Source organism: Engystomops pustulosus, chromosome 8 (assembly GCF_040894005.1).
Source record: "Engystomops pustulosus chromosome 8, aEngPut4.maternal, whole genome shotgun sequence".
NCBI lineage: Eukaryota > Metazoa > Chordata > Amphibia > Anura > Leptodactylidae > Engystomops > Engystomops pustulosus.
In genome coordinates this window covers 104747001-104769031 of record NC_092418.1, presented here as the reverse complement: position 1 = coordinate 104769031, position 22031 = coordinate 104747001, and the positions used below count along the sequence as shown (strand labels likewise).

Sequence of the window (22031 nt, the reverse complement as noted above, 5' to 3'; positions counted from 1 at the left end):
ACAGTCAGTTTCACCTATGTGGGGTCTGAGTAGTTGGGTTCACCCCTGCTGTTACTTCCCCCTGCAGCAGCAGCTCTGGATGAGCAAAAGTGATTGTGTATATGAAGGATGTTCCCAATCCCTCTTAAAGTGACAGAGAACCACACAAAGTCTGTAGGAAAGCTTACAGTATACAATGGCTGATCTGCAGTACCATAAACCTCCATGGTCTGTAGGGGGCGCTATTCCTGCTCTCTATAATACATGTGCTGTTATCCTGGTAACTCATTGAAGTATTCTCCATTCACATTCAGAGCTGCATACAGAATTCTTTCTGCCAGCCTGGTAAACTGGGAGAGGTTGGGAGAGCCCCGCCCTGTTGTCTGTCACGTGATCTGATGCTTCTCACTCATTGTGCAGGTGTCATGATGCAGGATGAGCCCCTGTGGCCAGGATGCTCCTGTCAGCTGACCCACTCCAGGTGACATCATCGCTGCCGATATGAGCAGCGCCGTCCGCCACGTGCCCCTGGAGGGTGAGAATATCACTGACCTATTCCATGAGGACGCTCAGGTGTGTGCCGCTCCCGCTCGGTTCTGCTGCCCTGCCCCGCTCGGCTCGGTTCTGCTGCCCTGCCCCGCTCGGCTCCGGCGCTGCTGCCCTGCCCCGCTCGGCTCCGGCGCTGCTGCCCTGCCCCGCTCGGCTCCGGCGCTGCTGCCCTGCCCCGCTCGGCTCCGGCGCTGCTGCCCTGCCCCGCTCGGCTCCGGCGCTGCTGCCCTGCCCCGCTCGGCTCCGGCGCTGCTGCCCTGCCCCGCTCGGCTCCGGCGCTGCTGCCCTGCCCCGCTCGGCTCCGGCGCTGCTGCCCTGCCCCGCTCGGCTCCGGCGCTGCTGCCCTGCCCCGCTCGGCTCCGGCGCTGCTGCCCTGCCCCGCTCGGCTCCGGCGCTGCTGCCCTGATACATCCAGATCAGCCGGGCTTTATTCCTGGCAGATGCACGTCTGATAATATTCGGGCCTAAGTACCTCAAGTGAGTGTCTATACTGTACTGCTCCCCCACTGCCAAGGTTCCGGTAAATGTTTGCCCTCCCCCTCCTTTCGCCTCCATAGAAGGACCAGCCAGGGGTCCTCACCTCTCACAGCTCCTGTTTTCAATTGCAATGGAGCCCCTAGCCGTCCGGATTCTCCTAGATGCTGCTCTTTAGGGGTTACGTGTTGGAGCACCACAAAATGGAATTAGACTATATGCCGATAATGTAGTGTCATACATGGCTAACCCTGCTGCTTAACTTCCTAGGGACATCTCAATTATAAATGGGTTTGGAGACTTCTCTGGCCTCATCAGTAATTGGGATAAGTCCTTTCTGATGCCATAGGTAGGGCTATGGATGGGGTTCTGAGTTTTGCAGCCTACAAATGGTGGAAGGATTTCAATACCTGGGTCTACATATTATATGGGATATTTCCTGCTCCTTTTTCCTCAATATTGTGTCGGGTGCCCATTGTGTGAGCGGGGAGGGGGGTTTTGGGGGCGGTGTCGGGTGCCCGTTGTGTGGGCGGGGGCCGGTATCTGCTTCACCCGTTGTGTGGACGGGGGCCGGTGTCTGGTGCGCCCGTTGTGTGGGCGGGGGCCGATGTCGGTATGCCCGGTGTGTGGGAGGCGGCCGGTGTTGGTGTGTCTGGTGTGTGGGCAGTGCCAGTGTCTGGTGCCCGGTCTATGGGCTGAATGCTCCCGGATACAAGGAGGAAGCAGAGCCGGGGTGGTGTCTGCCTCATGTGAAGATTTGCTTATGTTAACCACTTGTCTGCTGTAAAAATCCACAGAAGAGGCGGTCGTCCATCAACATACGTGTCACACAGGTAACGCCAGGGACTTCTGGTGCTTACGAGTGATAGACAGGTAGGGTCACTTACTGAAAAATCCCGCGCAACTGGAATAACCCCTGGAGAGGAGGACGATGACTTCTCCTACCTGCTAGATCTGCATCTGACTATGACCTGTGTGTCTGCCTGAAGGGGTTAATTTACTGCCAAAGGTCTCTAGAGCTGCACACCCTTTGCAATGCCCCTTCATGTCACCTGATAACTCACCTTTGTACAGTCAGTTTCACCTATGTGGGGTCTGAGTAGTTGGGTTCACCCCTGCTGTTACTTCCCCCTGCAGCAGCAGCTCTGGATGAGCAAAAGTGATTGTGTATATGAAGGATGTTCCCAATCCCTCTTAAAGTGACAGAGAACCACACAAAGTCTGTAGGAAAGCTTACAGTATACAATGGCTGATCTGCAGTACCATAAACCTCCATGGTCTGTAGGGGGCGCTATTCCTGCTCTCTATAATACATGTGCTGTTATCCTGGTAACTCATTGAAGTATTCTCCATTCACATTCAGAGCTGCATACAGAATTCTTTCTGCCAGCCTGGTAAACTGGGAGAGGTTGGGAGAGCCCCGCCCTGTTGTCTGTCACGTGATCTGATGCTTCTCACTCATTGTGCAGGTGTCATGATGCAGGATGAGCCCCTGTGGCCAGGACGCTCCTGTCAGCTGACCCACTCCAGGTGACATCATCGCTGCCGATATGAGCAGCGCCGTCCGCCACGTGCCCCTGGAGGGTGAGAATATCACTGACCTATTCCATGAGGACGCTCAGGTGTGTGCCGCTCCCGCTCGGTTCTGCTGCCCTGCCCCGCTCGGCTCGGTTCTGCTGCCCTGCCCCGCTCGGCTCCGGCGCTGCTGCCCTGCCCCGCTCGGCTCCGGCGCTGCTGCCCTGCCCCGCTCGGCTCCGGCGCTGCTGCCCTGCCCCGCTCGGCTCCGGCGCTGCTGCCCTGCCCCGCTCGGCTCCGGCGCTGCTGCCCTGCCCCGCTCGGCTCCGGCGCTGCTGCCCTGCCCCGCTCGGCTCCGGCGCTGCTGCCCTGCCCCGCTCGGCTCCGGCGCTGCTGCCCTGCCCCGCTCGGCTCCGGCGCTGCTGCCCTGCCCCGCTCGGCTCCGGCGCTGCTGCCCTGCCCCGCTCGGCTCCGGCGCTGCTGCCCTGCCCCGCTCGGCTCCGGCGCTGCTGCCCTGCCCCGCTCGGCTCCGGCGCTGCTGCCCTGCCCCGCTCGGCTCCGGCGCTGCTGCCCTGCCCCGCTCGGCTCCGGCGCTGCTGCCCTGCCCCGCTCGGCTCCGGCGCTGCTGCCCTGCCCCGCTCGGCTCCGGCGCTGCTGCCCTGCCCCGCTCGGCTCCGGCGCTGCTGCCCTGCCCCGCTCGGCTCCGGCGCTGCTGCCCTGCCCCGCTCGGCTCCGGCGCTGCTGCCCTGCCCCGCTCGGCTCCGGCGCTGCTGCCCTGCCCCGCTCGGCTCCGGCGCTGCTGCCCTGCCCCGCTCGGCTCCGGCGCTGCTGCCCTGCCCCGCTCGGCTCCGGCGCTGCTGCCCTGCCCCGCTCGGCTCCGGCGCTGCTGCCCTGCCCCGCTCGGCTCCGGCGCTGCTGCCCTGCCTCGCTCGGCTCCGGCGCTGCTGCCCTGCCCCGCTCGGCTCCGGCGCTGCTGCCCTGCCCCGCTCGGCTCCGGCGCTGCTGCCCTGCCCCGCTCGGCTCCGGCGCTGCTGCCCTGCCCCGCTCGGCTCCGGCGCTGCTGCCCTGCCCCGCTCGGCTCCGGCGCTGCTGCCCTGCCCCGCTCGGCTCCGGCGCTGCTGCCCTGCCCCGCTCGGCTCCGGCGCTGCTGCCCTGCCCCGCTCGGCTCCGGCGCTGCTGCCCTGCCCCGCTCGGCTCCGGCGCTGCTGCCCTGCCCCGCTCGGCTCCGGCGCTGCTGCCCTGCCCCGCTCGGCTCCGGCGCTGCTGCCCTGCCCCGCTCGGCTCCGGCGCTGCTGCCCTGCCCCGCTCGGCTCCGGCGCTGCTGCCCTGCCCCGCTCGGCTCCGGCGCTGCTGCCCTGCCCCGCTCGGCTCCGGCGCTGCTGCCCTGCCCCGCTCGGCTCCGGCGCTGCTGCCCTGCCCCGCTCGGCTCCGGCGCTGCTGCCCTGCCCCGCTCGGCTCCGGCGCTGCTGCCCTGCCCCGCTCGGCTCCGGCGCTGCTGCCCTGCCCCGCTCGGCTCCGGCGCTGCTGCCCTGCCCCGCTCGGCTCCGGCGCTGCTGCCCTGCCCCGCTCGGCTCCGGCGCTGCTGCCCTGCCCCGCTCGGCTCCGGCGCTGCTGCCCTGCCCCGCTCGGCTCCGGCGCTGCTGCCCTGCCCCGCTCGGCTCCGGCGCTGCTGCCCTGCCCCGCTCGGCTCCGGCGCTGCTGCCCTGCCCCGCTCGGCTCCGGCGCTGCTGCCCTGCCCCGCTCGGCTCCGGCGCTGCTGCCCTGCCCCGCTCGGCTCCGGCGCTGCTGCCCTGCCCCGCTCGGCTCCGGCGCTGCTGCCCTGCCCCGCTCGGCTCCGGCGCTGCTGCCCTGCCCCGCTCGGCTCCGGCGCTGCTGCCCTGCCCCGCTCGGCTCCGGCGCTGCTGCCCTGCCCCGCTCGGCTCCGGCGCTGCTGCCCTGCCCCGCTCGGCTCCGGCGCTGCTGCCCTGCCCCGCTCGGCTCCGGCGCTGCTGCCCTGCCCCGCTCGGCTCCGGCGCTGCTGCCCTGCCCCGCTCGGCTCCGGCGCTGCTGCCCTGCCCCGCTCGGCTCCGGCGCTGCTGCCCTGCCCCGCTCCGCTCCGGCGCTGCTGCCCTGCCCCGCTCGGCTCCGGCGCTGCTGCCCTGCCCCGCTCCGCTCCGGCGCTGCTGCCCTGCCGCTGCGTTTTGTGTCCCTTGTGACTCTTCTCCGTTATTCCAGGTCTCGCAATTGCAGTCGCAGCCATGGTGGAAAATCCAGCTTTTTGTCTGGGAGCCGGTTCTGTTCGGCACATGGGACGGCGTTTTTACCTCCTGCATGATCAACATATTTGGAGTGGTATTATTTCTCCGAACCGGCTGGCTTGTGGTGAGTGACCGACCAACTTTATTATAGGCGGGGGGCGGAGCTGTGACTACCTCTCAGACAGGATATACAGGCAGGGGGCGGGGCCGTGACTACCTCTCAGACAGGATATACAGGCAGGGGGCGGGCCGTGACTACCTCTCAGACAGGGTATACAGGCAGGGGGCGGGGCCGTGACTACCTCTCACACAGGATATACAGGCAGGGGGCGGGGCCGTGACTACCTCTCTCAGGTACAACCTGCTTTGTCTCTGTGATTTTCTCAGCTGAGTGGCCTCTTCCTCTGAGCACCTCCCGGTTGAAGCCTCACAATGTCAGATTGTGAACAGCATGATGAGGAGGACTGTCTAATACCAATTCTAATTTATTGGGTGATTCATGGCTCAAACACTTGGTGTGAATTTCAGTCGCAGAACAGAAAGTTGTGCAAAAATGAACATTTGGATGTTTGCAGATTAGAGAAGGTCACCTGTAAAGTTTACAGCGTATTTTAGGGTCATCTTGAAATTTCTCCCTCAAGACAAATATCCCAAACATTCTGTGACGTGTTTGTATGATGGTGTCATGTATCATGGCTGGTGGCGATTGTGGGTGTAATACCCTCATGTGTCCAGCAGATGTCTCTGTAGGGTACTTTGTATAGTTCTTTGGAAGTTCTTCCTGCGAGGCAGATCGTAGGGCAGCAGAGATATTGCCCCCTAGTGCCCCCTCTAGTGTCTATAACTGTTCATAGGATTTCCTGGAGCAATCGCTTTATTCCATGTGCCAATACAGGACATTGATATGAGCCTCTGAGTGCACGCATAAAATGGCCATTCAGGTTCTCAGGAAAGCTGGGTGAAATCGCTCCAACCTCTACGGTGTCTTGTCAGGGATCACTGGGGGGCTGCCTTGTCCCCCCCCCTCTCAGGGTAACCCTCTTATCCTCCCCCCCCCCCCCCCCCCCTCTCGGGGTAACCGTCTTATCCTCCCCCCCCCCCCCCCTTCTCTCTGGGTAACCCCCTCCTTCCCCCCTCCTTCTCGGGGTGACCCTCCCCCCCCCCCCCCTCCTTCGCGGGGTAACCCTTTTTTCTCTGTCTCAGGGTAACACTGGGATCTTGCTGGGGATCTTCCTGGTGTCCATCGTCATCCTTGTCGCCCTGGTGACCGTCTTATCCGGGATCGGAGTGTGTGAGAGATGCAGCATAGGCAGTGGCGGCGTCTACTCCATGATTTCCACCGTCCTGGGGGGTAAAGTTGGGGGAACGGTTGGTCTTCTGTATGTATTCGGCCAGGTAAGTGAGCCCTTGCCCGCAGAGCTTGCACTCGTGCACCTCTGGGCCACCTGACCTGTGACCTGTGTTGCAGTGTGTTGCAGGCGCCATGTACATCACCGGCTTTGCTGAGTCCATCTCTGCCATCCTGCACCTGCAGAGCACCTGGGCGGTGCGGGGCATCTCGCTGGCCGTGCTGCTGGCACTGCTGGGCATTAACCTGGCCGGGGTGAAGTGGATCATCCGGCTGCAGCTGCTGCTCCTCCTGCTCCTCGCCGTCTCCACCTTGGACTTTGTCATCGGCTCCTTCACTCACCTGGACCCAGGTAAGACCCGGATGGGCAGTGGTGCCAGGATCTCCTGACCTCATGCCCCATTACTGCGCAGGGTCCAGGGGCTTTATGTCCCATCACTTCTCTTCGTGATTTCTCCTTATTATTGGGATCCCCCAGTGCCCACCTGTCCCCTCCCCTACATGGAATTTATGTGTGTTCCCCCAGACCCGGAGGCAGAGGACGGCGGGTCCTGGTTTCCTTCTGCAGGGTGTGTTGGGTGCAGGAAGGATGTGGGTGTCATTCCTTCTGTATAGACCCACATCCATCCAGACAGCAGCCTTCCTGTCACTGCACAGCGGGCGTCACACGGGGGGTGTACAGGGAGCGCAGTACACACACAGGGGGTGTACAGGGAGCGCAGCACAAATACAGGGGGTGTACAGGGAGCGCAGCGCACACGCAGGGGGTGTACAGGGAGCGCAGCGCACACGCAGGGGGTGTACAGGGAGCGCAGCGCACACGCAGGGGGGGGTGTACAGGGAGCGCAGCGCACACGCAGGGGGGGTGTACAGGGAGCGCAGCGCACACGCAGAGGGGGGTGTACAGGGAGCGCAGCGCACACGCAGGGGGGGTGTACAGGGAGCGCAGCGCACACGCAGGGGGGGTGTACAGGGAGCGCAGCGCACACGCAGGGGGGGTGTACAGGGAGCGCAGCGCACACGCAGGGGGGGTGTACAGGGAGCGCAGCGCACACGCAGGGGGGGGTGTACAGGGAGCGCAGCACACATACAGGGGGGTTTACAGGGAGCGCGGCGCACAGAGGCTGTTCAGGGTAAGTGTCCAGAGTAGCTTATAGGGCCATATAAGGTCCATTACAGTGTATGGTACCATCTGGATGTCTCTGGATTTGTCTTAGCTCTGAATGTGTTTTGGGGGGCTCTGGACGTACCTCTGGGGGGGCTCCGGACGAGTTACGGTTGTAGTCTCTGCACTTGTGGAAGAGGAAATCTTTCTCCAGGTTTTTCGAATTACTGCACATAGATGAGGCATGACATCACACGGGAGCAGCTCCAGGACTGCGGCGGGCCAAGCAGCGGTGAGCTGGACTGCGGCCAGGATTGGGGCGAGTGCGGTGGATGTAGTGTCAGTGTTGATGGGACAGGACCCCGGGGCTGGGGGCACAATAATCCTGCTGCTGGTTTGGGATATTTCTGCCCAGGCTCCCTGGAGTCTTTTGTCATTTCTCTTTAGTCCTGGACACATCTAAAAATTACATGACCTAACACCCCCCCACCCCCCCCACCAAAACCCCCAACATCACCCGAGGGCGAGGCACGATAATCGGTAACTGCTGGATTAACCCCTTCGTGGGGCTGATGTATTCAGCCGCAATTATTGACCCCCGCCCCGGGCTCCTGCGGGGATCTGTCCTGTGGGGGATCTGGTTGTGACTTGTGGAAAGTGCAGGACGGACAGGAAGAGCTAAAGGGCGAGAGCACCCAATGTGTCCCTGTTATCTGGGAGGGTCCACATTGACTGAAGCCAGAGCTTTCCTCCTGACAACAGGGTGTATGATGGGGGCTCACAAAAAAACTCTATTCATGACTTCAAGGAAAAGACTTCACATCCAGACACCAGCCAAAGCCGAAAGTGTGCCTCAGGTCAGAGGTCATCACAACATAATTATCATCATCTCAGACAATTCATGTCAGATATACCTGCACTATGTATGGTCACATTACAAACACCACCCGCTCCCTGACTACACTACCTGTCACATCACCCCCTCCCCCTGCTCCCTGACTACACTGCCTGTCACATCACCCCCTCCCCCTGCTCCCTGACTACACTGCCTGTCCCATCACCCCCTCCCCCTGCTCCCTGACTACACTGTCTGTCCCATCACCCCCTCCCCCTGCTCCCTGACTACACTGCCTGTCCCATCACCCCCTCCCCCTGCTCCCTGACTACACTGCCTGTCACATCACCCCCTGCTCCCTGACTACACTGCCTGTCACATCAGCCCTTCCCCTGCTCCCTGACTACACTGCCTGTCACATCATCCCCTCCCCCTGCTCCCTGACTACACTGCCTGTCACATCACCCCCTCCCCCTGCTACCTGACTACACTGTCTGTTATATCACCTCCTCCCCCTGCTACCTGACTACACTCCCTGTCACATCATTCCCTCCCCCTGCTCCCTGACTACACTGCCTGTCACATCAGCCCTTCCCCTGCTCCCTGACTACACTGCCTGTCACATCACTCCCTCCCCCTGCTCCCTGACTACACTGCCTGTCACATCACCTCTTCCCCTGCTCCCTGACTACACTGCCTGTCACATAACCCCCTCCACTGCTACCTGACTACACTGCTTGTCACATCACCCCTTCCCCTGCTCCCTGACTACACTGCCTGTCACATCACCCCTTCCCCTGCTCCCTGACTACACTGCCTGTCACATCACCCCCTCCCCCTGCTCCCTGACTACACTGCCTGTCACATCACCTCTTCCCCTGCTCCCTGACTACACTGCCTGTCACATAAACCCCTCCACTGCTACCTGACTACACTGCTTGTCACATCACCCCTTCCCCTGCTCCCTGACTACACTCCCTGTCACATCACCCCTTCCCCTGCTCCCTGACTACACTGCCTGTCACATAACCCCCTCCACTGCTACCTGACTACACTGCCTGTCACATCACCCCCTCCCCCTGCTAACTAACTACACTGTCTGTCACATCACCCCTTCCCCTGCTCCCTGACTACACTGCCTGTCACATCACCCCCTCCCCCTGCTCCCTGACTACACTGTCTGTCACATCACCTCTTCCCCTGCTCCCTGACTACACTCCCTGTCACATCACCCCCTCCCCCTGCTCCCTGACTACACTGCATGTCACATCATCCCCTCCCCCTGCTCCCTGACTACACTGCCTGTCACATCACCCCCTCCCCCTGCTCCCTGACTACACTGCCTGTCACATCACCCCCTTCCCCTGCTCCCTGACTACACTGCCTGTCACATCACCCCCTCCCCCTGCTCCCTGACTACACTGCCTGTTACATCACCCCCTCCCCCAGCTCCCTGACTACACTCCCTGTCACATCATCCCCTCCCCCTGCTCCCTGACTACACTGCCTGTCACATAACCCCCCCACTGCTACCTGACTACACTGCCTGTCACATCATCCCCTCCCCCTGCTCCCTGACTACACTCCCTGTCACATCACCCCTTCCCCTGCTCCCTGACTACACTGCCTGTCACATAACCCCCTCCACTGCTACCTGACTACACTGCCTGTCACATCACCCCCTCCCCCTGCTAACTAACTACACTGTCTGTCACATCACCCCTTCCCCTGCTCCCTGACTACACTGCCTGTCACATCACCCCCTCCCCCTGCTCCCTGACTACACTGTCTGTCACATCACCTCTTCCCCTGCTCCCTGACTACACTCCCTGTCACATCACCCCCTCCCCCTGCTCCCTGACTACACTGCATGTCACATCATCCCCTCCCCCTGCTCCCTGACTACACTGCCTGTCACATCACCCCCTCCCCCTGCTACCTGACTACACTGTCTGTTATATCACCTCCTCCCCCTGCTACCTGACTACACTCCCTGTCACATCACCCCCTTCCCCTGCTCCCTGACTACACTGCCTGTCACATCACCCCTTCCCCTGCTCCCTGACTACACTGCCTGTCACATCACCCCTTCCCATCCTCCCTGACTACACTGCCTGTCACATCACCCCCTCCCCCTGCTCCCTGACTACACTGCCTGTCACATCATCCGCTCCCCCTGCTACCTGACTACACTGCCTGTCACATCACCCCTTCCCCTGCTCCCTGACTACACTGCCTGTCACATCACCCCTCCCCCTGCTCCCTGACTACACTGCCTGTCACATCACCCCCTTCCCCTGCTCCCTGACTACACTGCCTGTCACATCACCCCCTCCCCCTGCTCCCTGACTACACTGCCTGTCACATCACCCCCTCCCCCTGCTCCCTGACTACACTGTCTGTCACATCACCCCCTCCCCCTGCTCCCTGACTACACTGTCTGTCACATCACCTCTTCCCCTGCTCCCTGACTACACTGTCTGTCACATAACCCCCTCCACTGCTCCCTGACTACACTGCCTGTCACATCACCCCTTCCCCTGCTCCCTGACTACACTGTCTGTCACATCACCCCCTCCCCTTCTCCCTGACTACACTGCCTGTCACATCACCCCTTCCCCTGCTCCCTGACTACACTGCCTGTCACATCACCCCCTCCCCCTGCTCCCTGACTGCACTGCCTGTCACATCACCTCTTCCCCTGCTCCCTGACTACACTGCCTGTCACATCACCTCTTCCCCTGCTCCCTGACTACACTGCTTGTCACATCACCCCTTCCCCTGCTCCCTGACTACACTGTCTGTCACATCACCCCCTCCCCTGCTCCCTGACTACACTGCCTGTCACATCACCCCTTCCCCTTCTCCCTGACTACACTGCCTGTCACATCATCCCTTCCCCTGCTCCCTGACTACACTGCCTGTCACATCACCCCTTCCCCTGCTCCCTGACTACACTGCCTGTCACATCACCTGCTCCCCTGCTCCCTGACTACACTGTCTGTCACATCACCCCTTCCCCTGCTCCCTGACTACAATGTCTGTCACATCACCCCCTGCTCCCTGACTACACTGCCTGTCACATCACCGCCTTCCCCTGCTCCCTGACTACACTGCCTGTCACATCACCCCCTTCCCCTGCTCCCTGACTACACTGCCTGTCACATCACCCCCTTCCCCTGCTCCCTGACTACACTGCCTGTTACATCACCCCCTCCCCCTGCTCCCTGACTACACTGCCTGTCACATCACCCCCTCCCCCTGCTCCCTGACTACACTGCCTGTCACATCACCCCCTCCCCCTGCTCCCTGACTACACTGCCTGTCACATCACCCCTTCCCCTGCTCCCTGACTACACTGCCTGTCACATCACCCCTTCCCCTGCTCCCTGATTACACTGCCTGTCACATCACCCCTTCCCCTGCTCCCTGACTACACTGCCTGTCACATCACCCGCTCCCCTGCTCCCTGACTACACTGTCTGTCACATCACCCCTTCCCCTGCTCCCTGACTACACTGTCTGTCACATCACCCCTTCCCCTGCTACCTGACTACACTGCCTGTCACATCACCCCCTCCCCCTGCTCCCTGACTGCACTGCCTGTCACATCACCCCTTCCCCTGCTCCCTGACTACACTGTCTGTCACATCACGCCCTTCCCCTGCTCCCTGACTACACTGTCTGTCACATCACCCCCTTCCCCTGCTCCCTGACTACGCTGCCTGTCACATCACCCCCTTCCCCTGCTCCTTGACTACACTGCCTTTCACATCACCCCCTCCCCCTGCTCCCTGACTACACTGCCTGTCACATCACCCCCTCCCCCTGCTCCCTGACTACACTGCCTGTCACATCACCCCCTCCCTCTGCTCCCTGACTACACTGCCTGTCACATCACCCCCTCCCTCTGCTCCCTGACTACACTGCCTGTCACATCACCCCCTCCCTCTGCTCCCTGACTACACTGCCTGTCACATCACCCCCTCCCTCTGCTCCCTGACTACACTGCCTGTCACATCACCCCCTTCCCCTGCTCCCTGACTACACTGCCTTTCACATCACCCCCTCCCTCTGCTCCCTGACTACACTGCCTGTCACATCACCCCCTCCCTCTGCTCCCTGACTACACTGCCTGTCACATCACCCCCTTCCCCTGCTCCCTGACTACACTGCCTGTCACATCACCCCTCCCCCGCTCCCTGACTACACTGTCTGTCACGTCACCCCTCCCCCTGCTCCCTGACTACACTGCCTGTCACGTCACCCCCTCCCTCTGCTCCCTGACTACACTGCCTGTCACGTCACCCCCTTCCCCTGCTCCCTGACTACACTGCCTGTCACATCACCCCCTTCCCCTGCTCCCTGACTACACTGCCTGTTACATCACCCCCTTCCCCTGCTCCCTGACTACACTGCCTGTCACATCACCCCCTTCCCCTGCTCCCTGACTACACTGCCTGTCACATCACCCCCTTCCCCTGCTCCCTGACTACACTGCCTGTCACATCACCCCCTTCCCCTGCTCCCTGACTACACTGCCTGTCACATCACCCGCTCCCCTGCTCCCTGACTACACTGCCTGTCACATCACCCGCTCCCCCTGCTCCCTGACTACACTGCCTGTCACATCACCCGCTCCCCCTGCTCCCTGACTACACTGCCTGTCACATCACCCGCTCCCCCTGCTCCCTGACTACACTGTCTGTCACATCACCCCCTCCCCCTGCTCCCTGACTACACTGCCTGTCACATCACCCCCTTCCCCTGCTCCCTGACTACACTGTCTGTCACATCACCCCCTCCCCCTGCTCCCTGACTACACTGCCTGTCACATCACCCCCTTCCCCTGCTCCCTGACTACACTGCCTGTCACATCACCCGCTCCCCTGCTCCCTGACTACACTGCCTGTCACGTCACCCCTCCCCCTGCTCCCTGACTACACTGCCTGTCACGTCACCCCTCCCCCTGCTCCCTGACTACACTGTCTGTCACATTACTCCCTCCCCTTTTGACTACTTTGTTTTCTTCCTCCACAGCTCATGGATTTGTGGGATACTCTGAGGATTTGCTGTATAATAACACCTTCCCAGACTACACCCCGGGGGAAAGCTTCTTTACAGTGTTTGGGGTTTTTTTCCCAGCTGCAACAGGTACTGGGGGGATATGGGGTGTCCTGTCTCCTCTCCTGCGCCCCCTATAGGTCTTACTGTGCATGTGACTGTAATAAAGGATTGTGCACAGATGCTTCTCCCTGTACAGTAACAGAACCACCAGAACTCTAGTAATGATAATCATTATTTCTATATCGCCATCATATACCATAGCGCTGTACAGATTCTGGGGAACAGATACATATAAAATACATTACAAGCACTCATATGGAACAATAGTGAGGGCCCTGATCACAAGAGCTTACAGTCTATGAGGATGAGGGGGTGACACAAGAGCTTACAGTCTATGAGGAGGAGGAGGAGGGGGTGACACAAGAGCTTACAGTCTATGAGGAGGAGGAGGAGGTGACACAAGAGCTTACAGTCTATGAGGAGGAGGGGGTGACACAAGAGCTTACAGTCTATGAGGAGGAGGAGGAGGGGGTGACACAAGAGCTTACAGTCTATGAGGAGGGGGTGACACAAGAGCTTACAGTCTATGAGGAGGGGGTGACACAAGAGCTTACAGTCTATGAGGAGGGGGTGACACAAGAGCTTACAGTCTATGAGGAGGGGGTGACACAAGAGCTTACAGTCTATGAGGATGAGGGGGGCACAAGAGCTTACAGTCTATGAGGAGGGGGTGACACAAGAGCTTACAGTCTATGAGGAGGGGGTGACACAAGAGCTTACAGTCTATGAGGAGGGGGAGACACAAGAGCTTACAGTCTATGAGGAGGGGCTGACACAAGAGCTTACAGTCTATGAGGAGGGGGTGACACAAGAGCTTACAGTCTATGAGGAGGGGGTGACACAAGAGCTTACAGTCTATGAGGAGGGGGTGACACAAGAGCTTACAGTCTATGAGGAGGGGGAGACACAAGAGCTTACAGTCTATGAGGAGGGGCTGACACAAGAGCTTACAGTCTATGAGGAGGGGGTGACACAAGAGCTTACAGTCTATGAGGATGAGGGGGGGACACAAGAGCTTACAGTCTATGAGGATGAGGGGGGGACACAAGAGCTTACAGTCTATGAGGATGAGGGGGTTACACAAGAGCTTACAGTCTATGAGGATCAGGGGGGGACACAAGAGCTTACAGTCTATGAGGATCAGGGGGGGACACAAGAGCTTACAGTCTATGAGGATGAGGAGGGGGTGACATAAGATCTTACAGTCTATGAGGATGAGGAGGGGGTGACACAAGAGCTTACAGTCTATGAGGATGAGGGGGTGACACAAGAGCTTACAGTCTATGAGGATCAGGGGGGGACACAAGAGCTTACAGTCTATGAGGATGAGGGGGTGACACAAGAGCTTACAGTCTATGACAGGGATGGCGAACCTTTTAGAGACCGAGTGCCCAAACTACCACAAAGACCCGCTTATTTATTGCAAAGTGCCAACACAGAAATGTAATTTGTGATTTATACTCCCTTCTCTGTCACAGTTTTCATTGATACCAGCCCCTGAGGACACCAATAAAGCAGGAAATAGTCCCAGGTACAGCTGTCACTTTAAAATATCTCTGTGCACAGCAAGTCCTGGGCTGTCTGGGACTGCAGGAAGATACCTGGAGTTATCTCTGGTGATGGCCTGAGTGCCCACAGAAAGGGCTCTGAGTGCCACCTGTAGCACCAGTGCCATAGGTTAGCCATCACTGGTCTATGATGATGAGGGGGTGATAGAGGAGTACAGAGTAGATGTATTTCTTGTTGTCAGTGACTGGAAGCATTAGTAAATTTAGTAGGTCCGGCACTAAGCTGAGGGTTTGTTACATTTGAATCCACTCTGTGTATTTCTCTGGGACTTGTGACTGATACATTGTAGCAGAGGAATACTTGCAGCTAATGTCTCGCTCTTGTGTGTCTCCCCCTGCAGGTGTCATGGCCGGCTTCAACATGAGCGGAGACCTCAGATTGCCGTCTGTCAATATCCCTGTCGGCTCATTGGCTGCGATTGCTATCTCGTAAGTGTCATAGATGCGAGGACTGGCACCACCGTGTGGAGATACATCTGTTCACTCTGTGTCAGTCTTTACTGCATTTCTGTTCCTGAATCAGGGGGCTCTGGATGACTGTGCTTATGTTCTTCTGCAGGTGGTTCCTGTATATTGTTTTCGTATTCTTACTTGGTGCCATCTGTACCCGCGAGTTCCTCCGCTATGAATTTATGATTGCGGAGAAGGTAAGTGGGCGCCATGCGGGATAGCCACGCCTCCCTTGCCACCTGCCGCCATAGATGCCACATTGCAGACCACGTGCATGAGCCCCAGTCATGTGATCTGGTCGCCATCATGGCGGTGCACCTGGCGGCTACTGATGGCGGCATCTGGTCCGTGTCGCATGTTTACTGATGGCGCCTGCAGTGATTCGCATCTCGCAGCCACTGATTGGAGATCGCTCATGGCAACGCGTGGTGACGGCACAGTGACGCGGAGCTGAGCCGGATCACATGTCTGAGCTCAGGATTAATAATCAGAATGTGGAGAATTAGACGTCGGTGGCTGAATAAACTAGATGTGTCCTCCGGTCACATGACCTTATGGAGGGACCTCGGATAACCAGGGGGATCCGTAATACTGGAGAAGTAAATCGCTTCCAGGATAATGGATGTTAGTCTATATGAAGGGCGTCAGGCCCAAGAGGCTTAGATGATGGGGGTGACACAAGAGCTTACAGTCTATGAGGATGAGGGGGTGACACAAGAGCTTACAGTCCATAAGGATGAGGGGGTGACACAAGAGCTTACAGTCCATAAGGATGAGGGGGTGACACAAGAGCTTACAGTCTATGAGGATGAGGGGGTGACACAAGAGCTTACTGTCTATGAGGATGAGGGGGTGACACAAGAGCTTACAGTCTATGAGGATGAGGGGGTGACACAAGAGCTTACAGTCTATGAGGATGAGGGGGTGACACAAGAGCTTACTGTCTATGATGATGAGGGGGTGACACAAGAGCTTACTGTCTATGATGATGAGGGGGTGACACAAGAGCTTACAGTCTATGAGGATGAGGGGGTGACACAAGAGCTTACTGTCTATGATGATGAGGGGGTGACACAAGAGCTTACAGTCCATAAGGATGAGGGGGTGACACAAGAGCTTACAGTCTATGAGGATGAGGGGGTGACACAAGAGCTTACAGTCTATGAGGATGAGGGGGTGACACAAGAGCTTACAGTCTATGAGGATGAGGGGGTGACACAAGGTATAAGAGCTTGTATAATGGTGCTGTCATTCAGCTGTCATCAGCCGCATCTCGTATACAAAGTCCAAGGTGAATGTGACTGCAGAGACACCCGGAGCTTGTATCTGGTGTTTGCTGGATAACAGACGGGTTAGAAGTCTCCTGCAGTCAGCTAGAGTGATCGAGATGGGGTATTGAAGCTTTTTTAGGTTGGGTATTAGTCTGATACACTGTGTCCCCCTCCTCAGGTGTCTTTGGTGGGATTCCTCTTCCTGCTGGGTCTTTATATCTCGTCGCTGGCCTCTTGCATGGGAGGTCTGTATGGCGCTCCAAGGATCTTGCAGTGCATTGCACAGGAAAAGGTCATCCCTATCCTGTCATTTCTGGGCCGCGGAGTAAGTACATCATCTCCAGAGTATAACACAGGATATAACTCAGGATCAGTACAGGATAAGTAATGTCATGTATGTACACAGTGACTGCACCAGCAGCAGAATAGTGAGTGCAGCTCTGGAGTATAATACAGGATGTAACTCAGGATCAGTACAGGATAAGTAATGTCATGTATGTACACAGTGACTGCACCAGCAGCAGAATAGTGAGTGCAGCTCTGGGGTATAATACAGGATGTAACTCAGGATCAGTACAGGATAAGTAATGTCATGTATGTACACAGTGACTGCACCAGCAGCAGAATAGTGAGTGCAGCTCTGGTGTATAATACAGGATGTAACTCCGGATCAGTACAGGATAAGTAATGTCATGTATGTACACAGTGACTGCACCAGCAGCAGAATAGTGAGTGCAGCTCTGGAGTATAATATAGGATGTAACTCAGGATCAGTACAGGATAAGTAATGTCATGTATGTACACAGTGACTGTAACAGCAGCACAATAGTGAGTGCAGCTCTGGAGTATAATATAGGATGTAACTCAGGATCAGTACAGGATAAGTAATGTCATGAATGTACACAGTGACTGCACCAGCAGCAGCAGAATAGTGAGTGCAGCTCTGGAGTGTAATACAGGATGTAACTCAGAAGTAATGTCATGTATGTACACAATGACTCCTCCAGCAGAATAGTGAGTGCAGCTCTGAATGATAATGCAGGATGTTAAGGGTACATTTTAGTTTTTTTCTAGGATATTTTTTGACCTTCAGGTGATTCTTTGGTGATGAATGAAGTGTTAATGGCAGGTCCTGAATGTTTGTCCTGTAATTCCTCTGATAAACAGGATTAGTGGGTTGTGGGCATTTTCTGGGTCACATGATGAGGCTTGGGTTAGCCGGGATTTATCAGCTGATTATAGAGCTAATCAGTCCGGGCTCAGTAATCGGCACAGATGCCGGGCTGCAGTATTATGGCCTCCTTGGGGCTCAGCGCTCTGGCACCACATTATATATAAGTGGCATTGTATCTTATACTGTATTCACCTCCAGAGCTGCATTCACAATTCTGCAGTAATATCATGTCAATCATGTCAGATCTTCAGAGTTCTATCTATAATAACTGAAAAAATAAATCAATCTTGCTGCTCTGGATGTGACTAGAGTACAGGACAATATCCCTGATTGTATCAGCAGGGTTTTTATTCTGGGTGACAGGACGGTGATGATCAGATTTGTGCATATAATCCGTATCTGCCATGTTGGTTTTCCTCTAGAGGGGTCCTAACAAGACCCCGGTGGCCGCTATCTTCCTGACCGGAGTCCTCACCATGGCGTTTGTCTTCATTGGTCAAGTGAACATCTTGGCCCCTATCGTTACCATTAACTTCATGCTGACGTACAGCGCCGTGGACTATTCCTACTTCTCGGTGACCATGAGTTACGATCTGCAGCGCTCATGTAGAAAGGTGGGACGAGCCGCCTCCCGGACCCCAGGACCCTTACAGCCCCTCATACTGGATAAAACCTCCAGTTATGGCTCTAATGGGACCCTACTGGAATTCACCAAAGACATGGATCAGATCTTCAAGCCGGGTCACACAGACTCCGTGGACAGCACCAAGGTCCAGGACAAGGAGCAGAAGAAGTTCATAAAGCTAAAGAAATCCAGAAAACCTGCAAAGGAAACCCTACAGGACAGCTTCCAACTGGACCTCCAGCAGAACCAGGAGCCAGACACAGAGGCAACTTCTGATGAGCGGCTGGACAGCCTCCAACAGGACCAGACCCATCCGGAAGGTCCAGAGCAGAGTGAAGAGGACATGGAGCGGACAGGAGACCAGGAGCAGCTCGTCACTGATGTCCCTGAGACTGAAGCGGAGGAGAAGGACGGTGAGTACTACCGAGTGCCCGTCTATTGGTGTAATGTCCAGGGACTGGATGTGCCCTCAGTGCCCGTCTATGGATGTAATGTCCTGGGACTGGATGTGCCCTCAGTGGCCATCTATGGGTGTAATGTCCTGGGCCTGGAGGTGCCTGTCTATGGGTGTAATGTCCTGGGACTGAAGGTGCCCTCAGTGCCCGTCTATGGGTGTAATGTCCTGGGACTGAAGGTGCCCTCAGTGCCCGTCTATGGGTGTAATGTCCTGAGCCTGGATGTGCCCTCAGTGCCCGTCTATGGGTGTAATGTCCTGAGCCTGGATGTGCCCTCAGTGCCCGTCTATGGGTGTAATGTCCTGGGACTGGAGGTGCCCTCAGTGCCCGTCTATGGGTGTAATGTCCTGAGCCTAGATGTGCCCGTCTATGGGTGTAATGTCCTGGGACTGGATGTGCCCTCAGTGCCCGTCTATGGGTTTAATGTCCTGGGCCTGGAGGTGCCCTTAGTGCCCGTCTATGGGCGTAATGTCCCGGGGCTTAAAGGAAACCTACCACTTAGAATGGCAGGGGTAAGCTGTAAGTACCGAGCACCAGCTCAGGGTGAGCTGGTGCCGGTACTTACTTTTGTTAGTGTTATAAACCGCGGTATCGCGGTTTTAACACTTTTTAAACTCTAGACCAGAACAGGCTTCGGCGCTGTGCGCACGCAACATCTCCGCTATTTACTATGTAGGCGCGTGCACGATCGTGCGCACGCAGCGCCGAAGCCTGTTCTGGTCTAGAGTTTAAAAAGTGTTAAAACCACGATACCGCGGTTTATAACACTAACGAAAGTAAGTACCGACACCAGCTCACCCTGAGCTCACCCTGAGCTGGTGCCCGGTACTTACAGCTTACACCGACCATTCTAAATGGTAGGTTTCCTTTAATGTGTCCTATTTTTATGATTAATATTGTTATAAAATATTTTTAGAGTCAAACACAAAACAGAAAGTTCAAGAGTTTGAGATCCAGAGTCTTTCGAGCTCCTTCTACAGCAAGATGTGCAATCACTGGGTGTCATTTATTGGGGTGAGTGCAGTTGTGTGATTATTAGGTGTCATTTATTGGGGTGAGTGCAGTTGTGTGATTATTGGGTGTCATTTATTGGGGTGAGTGCAGTTGTGTGATTACTGGGTGTAATATATCGGGGTGCGTGCAGTTGTGTGACTGGGGTTATTGCAGATCATTTATCGGGGTGAGGGTCCTGGATCTGGGTAACGCTGTCTCCTCTCCTTCAGGCCATCGTGTCCCTCGTCATCATGTTTGTCATCCAGTGGATCTACGCGTTGGCTAATATCGGGGTGGCCGTACTGTTATATTTCTATATTGGCCGGGTGAGCCCAGGACTGAATCCAGGTCAGACTATTTACAAGGGGGAGACATTTGATGAGTAGGGCGAGCACCCAGCTTTCCCAGACCTCTGAATAGTAACACTTCTTTTTCAGGGGCGGCTGCAAACTTCAGCTTCTTCGCCTGGATCCGCCACTTGGCCAAGACAACGTTCAGGTCAGTAAATCCGATCCAGGGAAAGTAGTGTAGATATGTGTCAGCATGTGGATATCTTTGTGGTACCCGTGGTGACGGGTCGGTTCCCCAATTTTACTGGCACTCGTTGTCCTCTCTCTGCAGGAAGAAGCCGGCCCCGGAGCAGTTTGTGGTGACCCCGACCTTTGCTCATGTTGGAATGGAAACCACACAGTTGACAGAAGAGAACGCAGACTTTGCCTCTCGCGGACGCTTCCATCACTCCTCTGTTATCAGCCAGGGGCACTTTATTAACCGGTTTAATTAGGGGGTGGAGCTCTCAGATCCATCCCCCAAGGACTGGACATTCGAGGAGGAGCATCCATAGTGACTGCCCACCACTAGACTGTGTCAGGCAGTGCCGGGCCACTGCCACAAGGGTATAAGGGGTCCCCCATCGCTGGAGGTGACCCCATGTTTACATGGACTCTGAATAATGTCACTGGCCAGGCTGCCATTGGCAGGAAAGGTCAAATAAATGATTTCACCCAATAGGGTCGGTTCAAAATTTTAATGGTGCGAAGAGCCACACTAAGAAGCCCAAAGCAGGGGAGGCAAACATGGGACCAAGGGCACACTAAGAGGCAAACAACAGCCCCTGGATATGTAAGGCACACCCCTGGCCCTGGGGTAGGTATGTCTCGCCTGTCCCAAAACTTGTTGTGTTCCTCCCCAACTGGTGGATTCGCTTGATAGAGAAGCATGATCAAAGACGGGGAGAAAATCTGGAAGCAACCAAGATGCCAAAGCCAAGGGGTCAGACTGCAGGCTCAATGGCTACGAGTCACACTACGGCCCCTCTCGCCCACTCCCCGTGGCTGTGAGTCACACTACTGCCCCCACCTTCCCTGATGCTGTGCGTTACACTACGGGCTCCCCCCTCCACAAGCTGTGAGTCGCACTAGGACCCCACAATTGTTGGCGCTTCCTCAGGAGCCGGCATCACAGTTATTGGCGCTTACTCAGGGGCCGGAGCCACCGTTGTTGGCACTTCCTCTTTACCCCTCTATGGTGGTCCATCAACTGCCCTCTTTACAGGTCAGGAGTTGTGGAAAGCTGAGTGACACCGCTTCTAGATGTGCTATCATCCACACTGGATATATTTTTTATAATACGGTCCCTCCGCAGCTACTCCGCAGCGTCTGGAGACAACGTGTCTGATGTGGTAGTTGTTTTGTTGATTCCTCCCTTCCTGGGACGACGTTCCCTCCCAGTAGCAGAATGTCAGGAAAAGACCTTTTGCACAGTTTCTGCAGTCGGGAATGTTCTGCGGGTCTCGGCGTCTCTTGTGTTCCAAGGAACAATACACAAGACGCAGCTCACACCCCAACTTATTGTATATAAGGTGGATGATGTGGCGTCAGGAACAGATGAGTAGCGCCCCTTTATACACAGATCCACAGTCTCATCAGCGCCGCTCACAGCACAATCATCTATAGGTGACACCTAGGGAGCAGAACCACCACAACATGGACATGAGGAAGGGAGCACAGAATAACGTCCCCTATAATGTCCTAGACACTGGGGATTGCCCTATCATCACAGTGTCCTCTTCAGCTAAGATCCCCCCCCACCCCACGCGGCTCTGTCCCCATTGTCTCCCTCAGGGGTGTAACTTGAGGGGGTGCAGAGGTTTAGGGGGCCCTTATGGTGTCACTCCCATAAGAGAAGACTATTACTATAAACCATACATTATAGTCGGGGGCCTGTGGAGAGGGTGGCTATGTCCTCATGGTCTCCCCTATGTCTATCTGTGGAGGGGCAGCTCTGTCCCCATGGTCTCCCCTATATCTGTCTGTGGAGGGGGTGG

The 22031-nt window shown here is 56.9% G+C and overlaps 1 protein-coding gene across 3 annotated transcripts in view; it reads left to right on the top strand.

Annotated features, from left to right (window-relative positions):
* SLC12A8 (solute carrier family 12 member 8) overlaps positions 1 to 20715 on the top strand; it is a 29588-nt gene extending 8873 nt beyond the window's left edge. Inside the window, exons 1-14 of one of the 3 annotated variants that reach the window (XM_072122134.1) lie at positions 1636 to 1835; positions 2472 to 2624; positions 4732 to 4878; positions 5958 to 6149; positions 6223 to 6454; positions 13083 to 13196; positions 15079 to 15166; positions 15297 to 15384; positions 16637 to 16783; positions 18055 to 18670; positions 19629 to 19726; positions 19936 to 20053; positions 20143 to 20203; positions 20327 to 20715. In XM_072122134.1, the coding sequence (XP_071978235.1) occupies positions 2553 to 2624; positions 4732 to 4878; positions 5958 to 6149; positions 6223 to 6454; positions 13083 to 13196; positions 15079 to 15166; positions 15297 to 15384; positions 16637 to 16783; positions 18055 to 18670; positions 19629 to 19726; positions 19936 to 20053; positions 20143 to 20203; positions 20327 to 20489 (2136 nt within the window). In that variant the 5' untranslated portion in view covers positions 1636 to 1835; positions 2472 to 2552 and the 3' untranslated portion in view covers positions 20490 to 20715. Of the gene's footprint in view, positions 1 to 1635; positions 1836 to 2471; positions 2625 to 4731; positions 4879 to 5957; positions 6150 to 6222; positions 6455 to 13082; positions 13197 to 15078; positions 15167 to 15296; positions 15385 to 16636; positions 16784 to 18054; positions 18671 to 19628; positions 19727 to 19935; positions 20054 to 20142; positions 20204 to 20326 lie in introns of those variants that run through there. The other 2 variants (XM_072122133.1, XM_072122135.1) reach the window with 2 other exon arrangements.
* The last annotated feature ends 1316 nt before the right edge of the window (positions 20716 to 22031 follow it).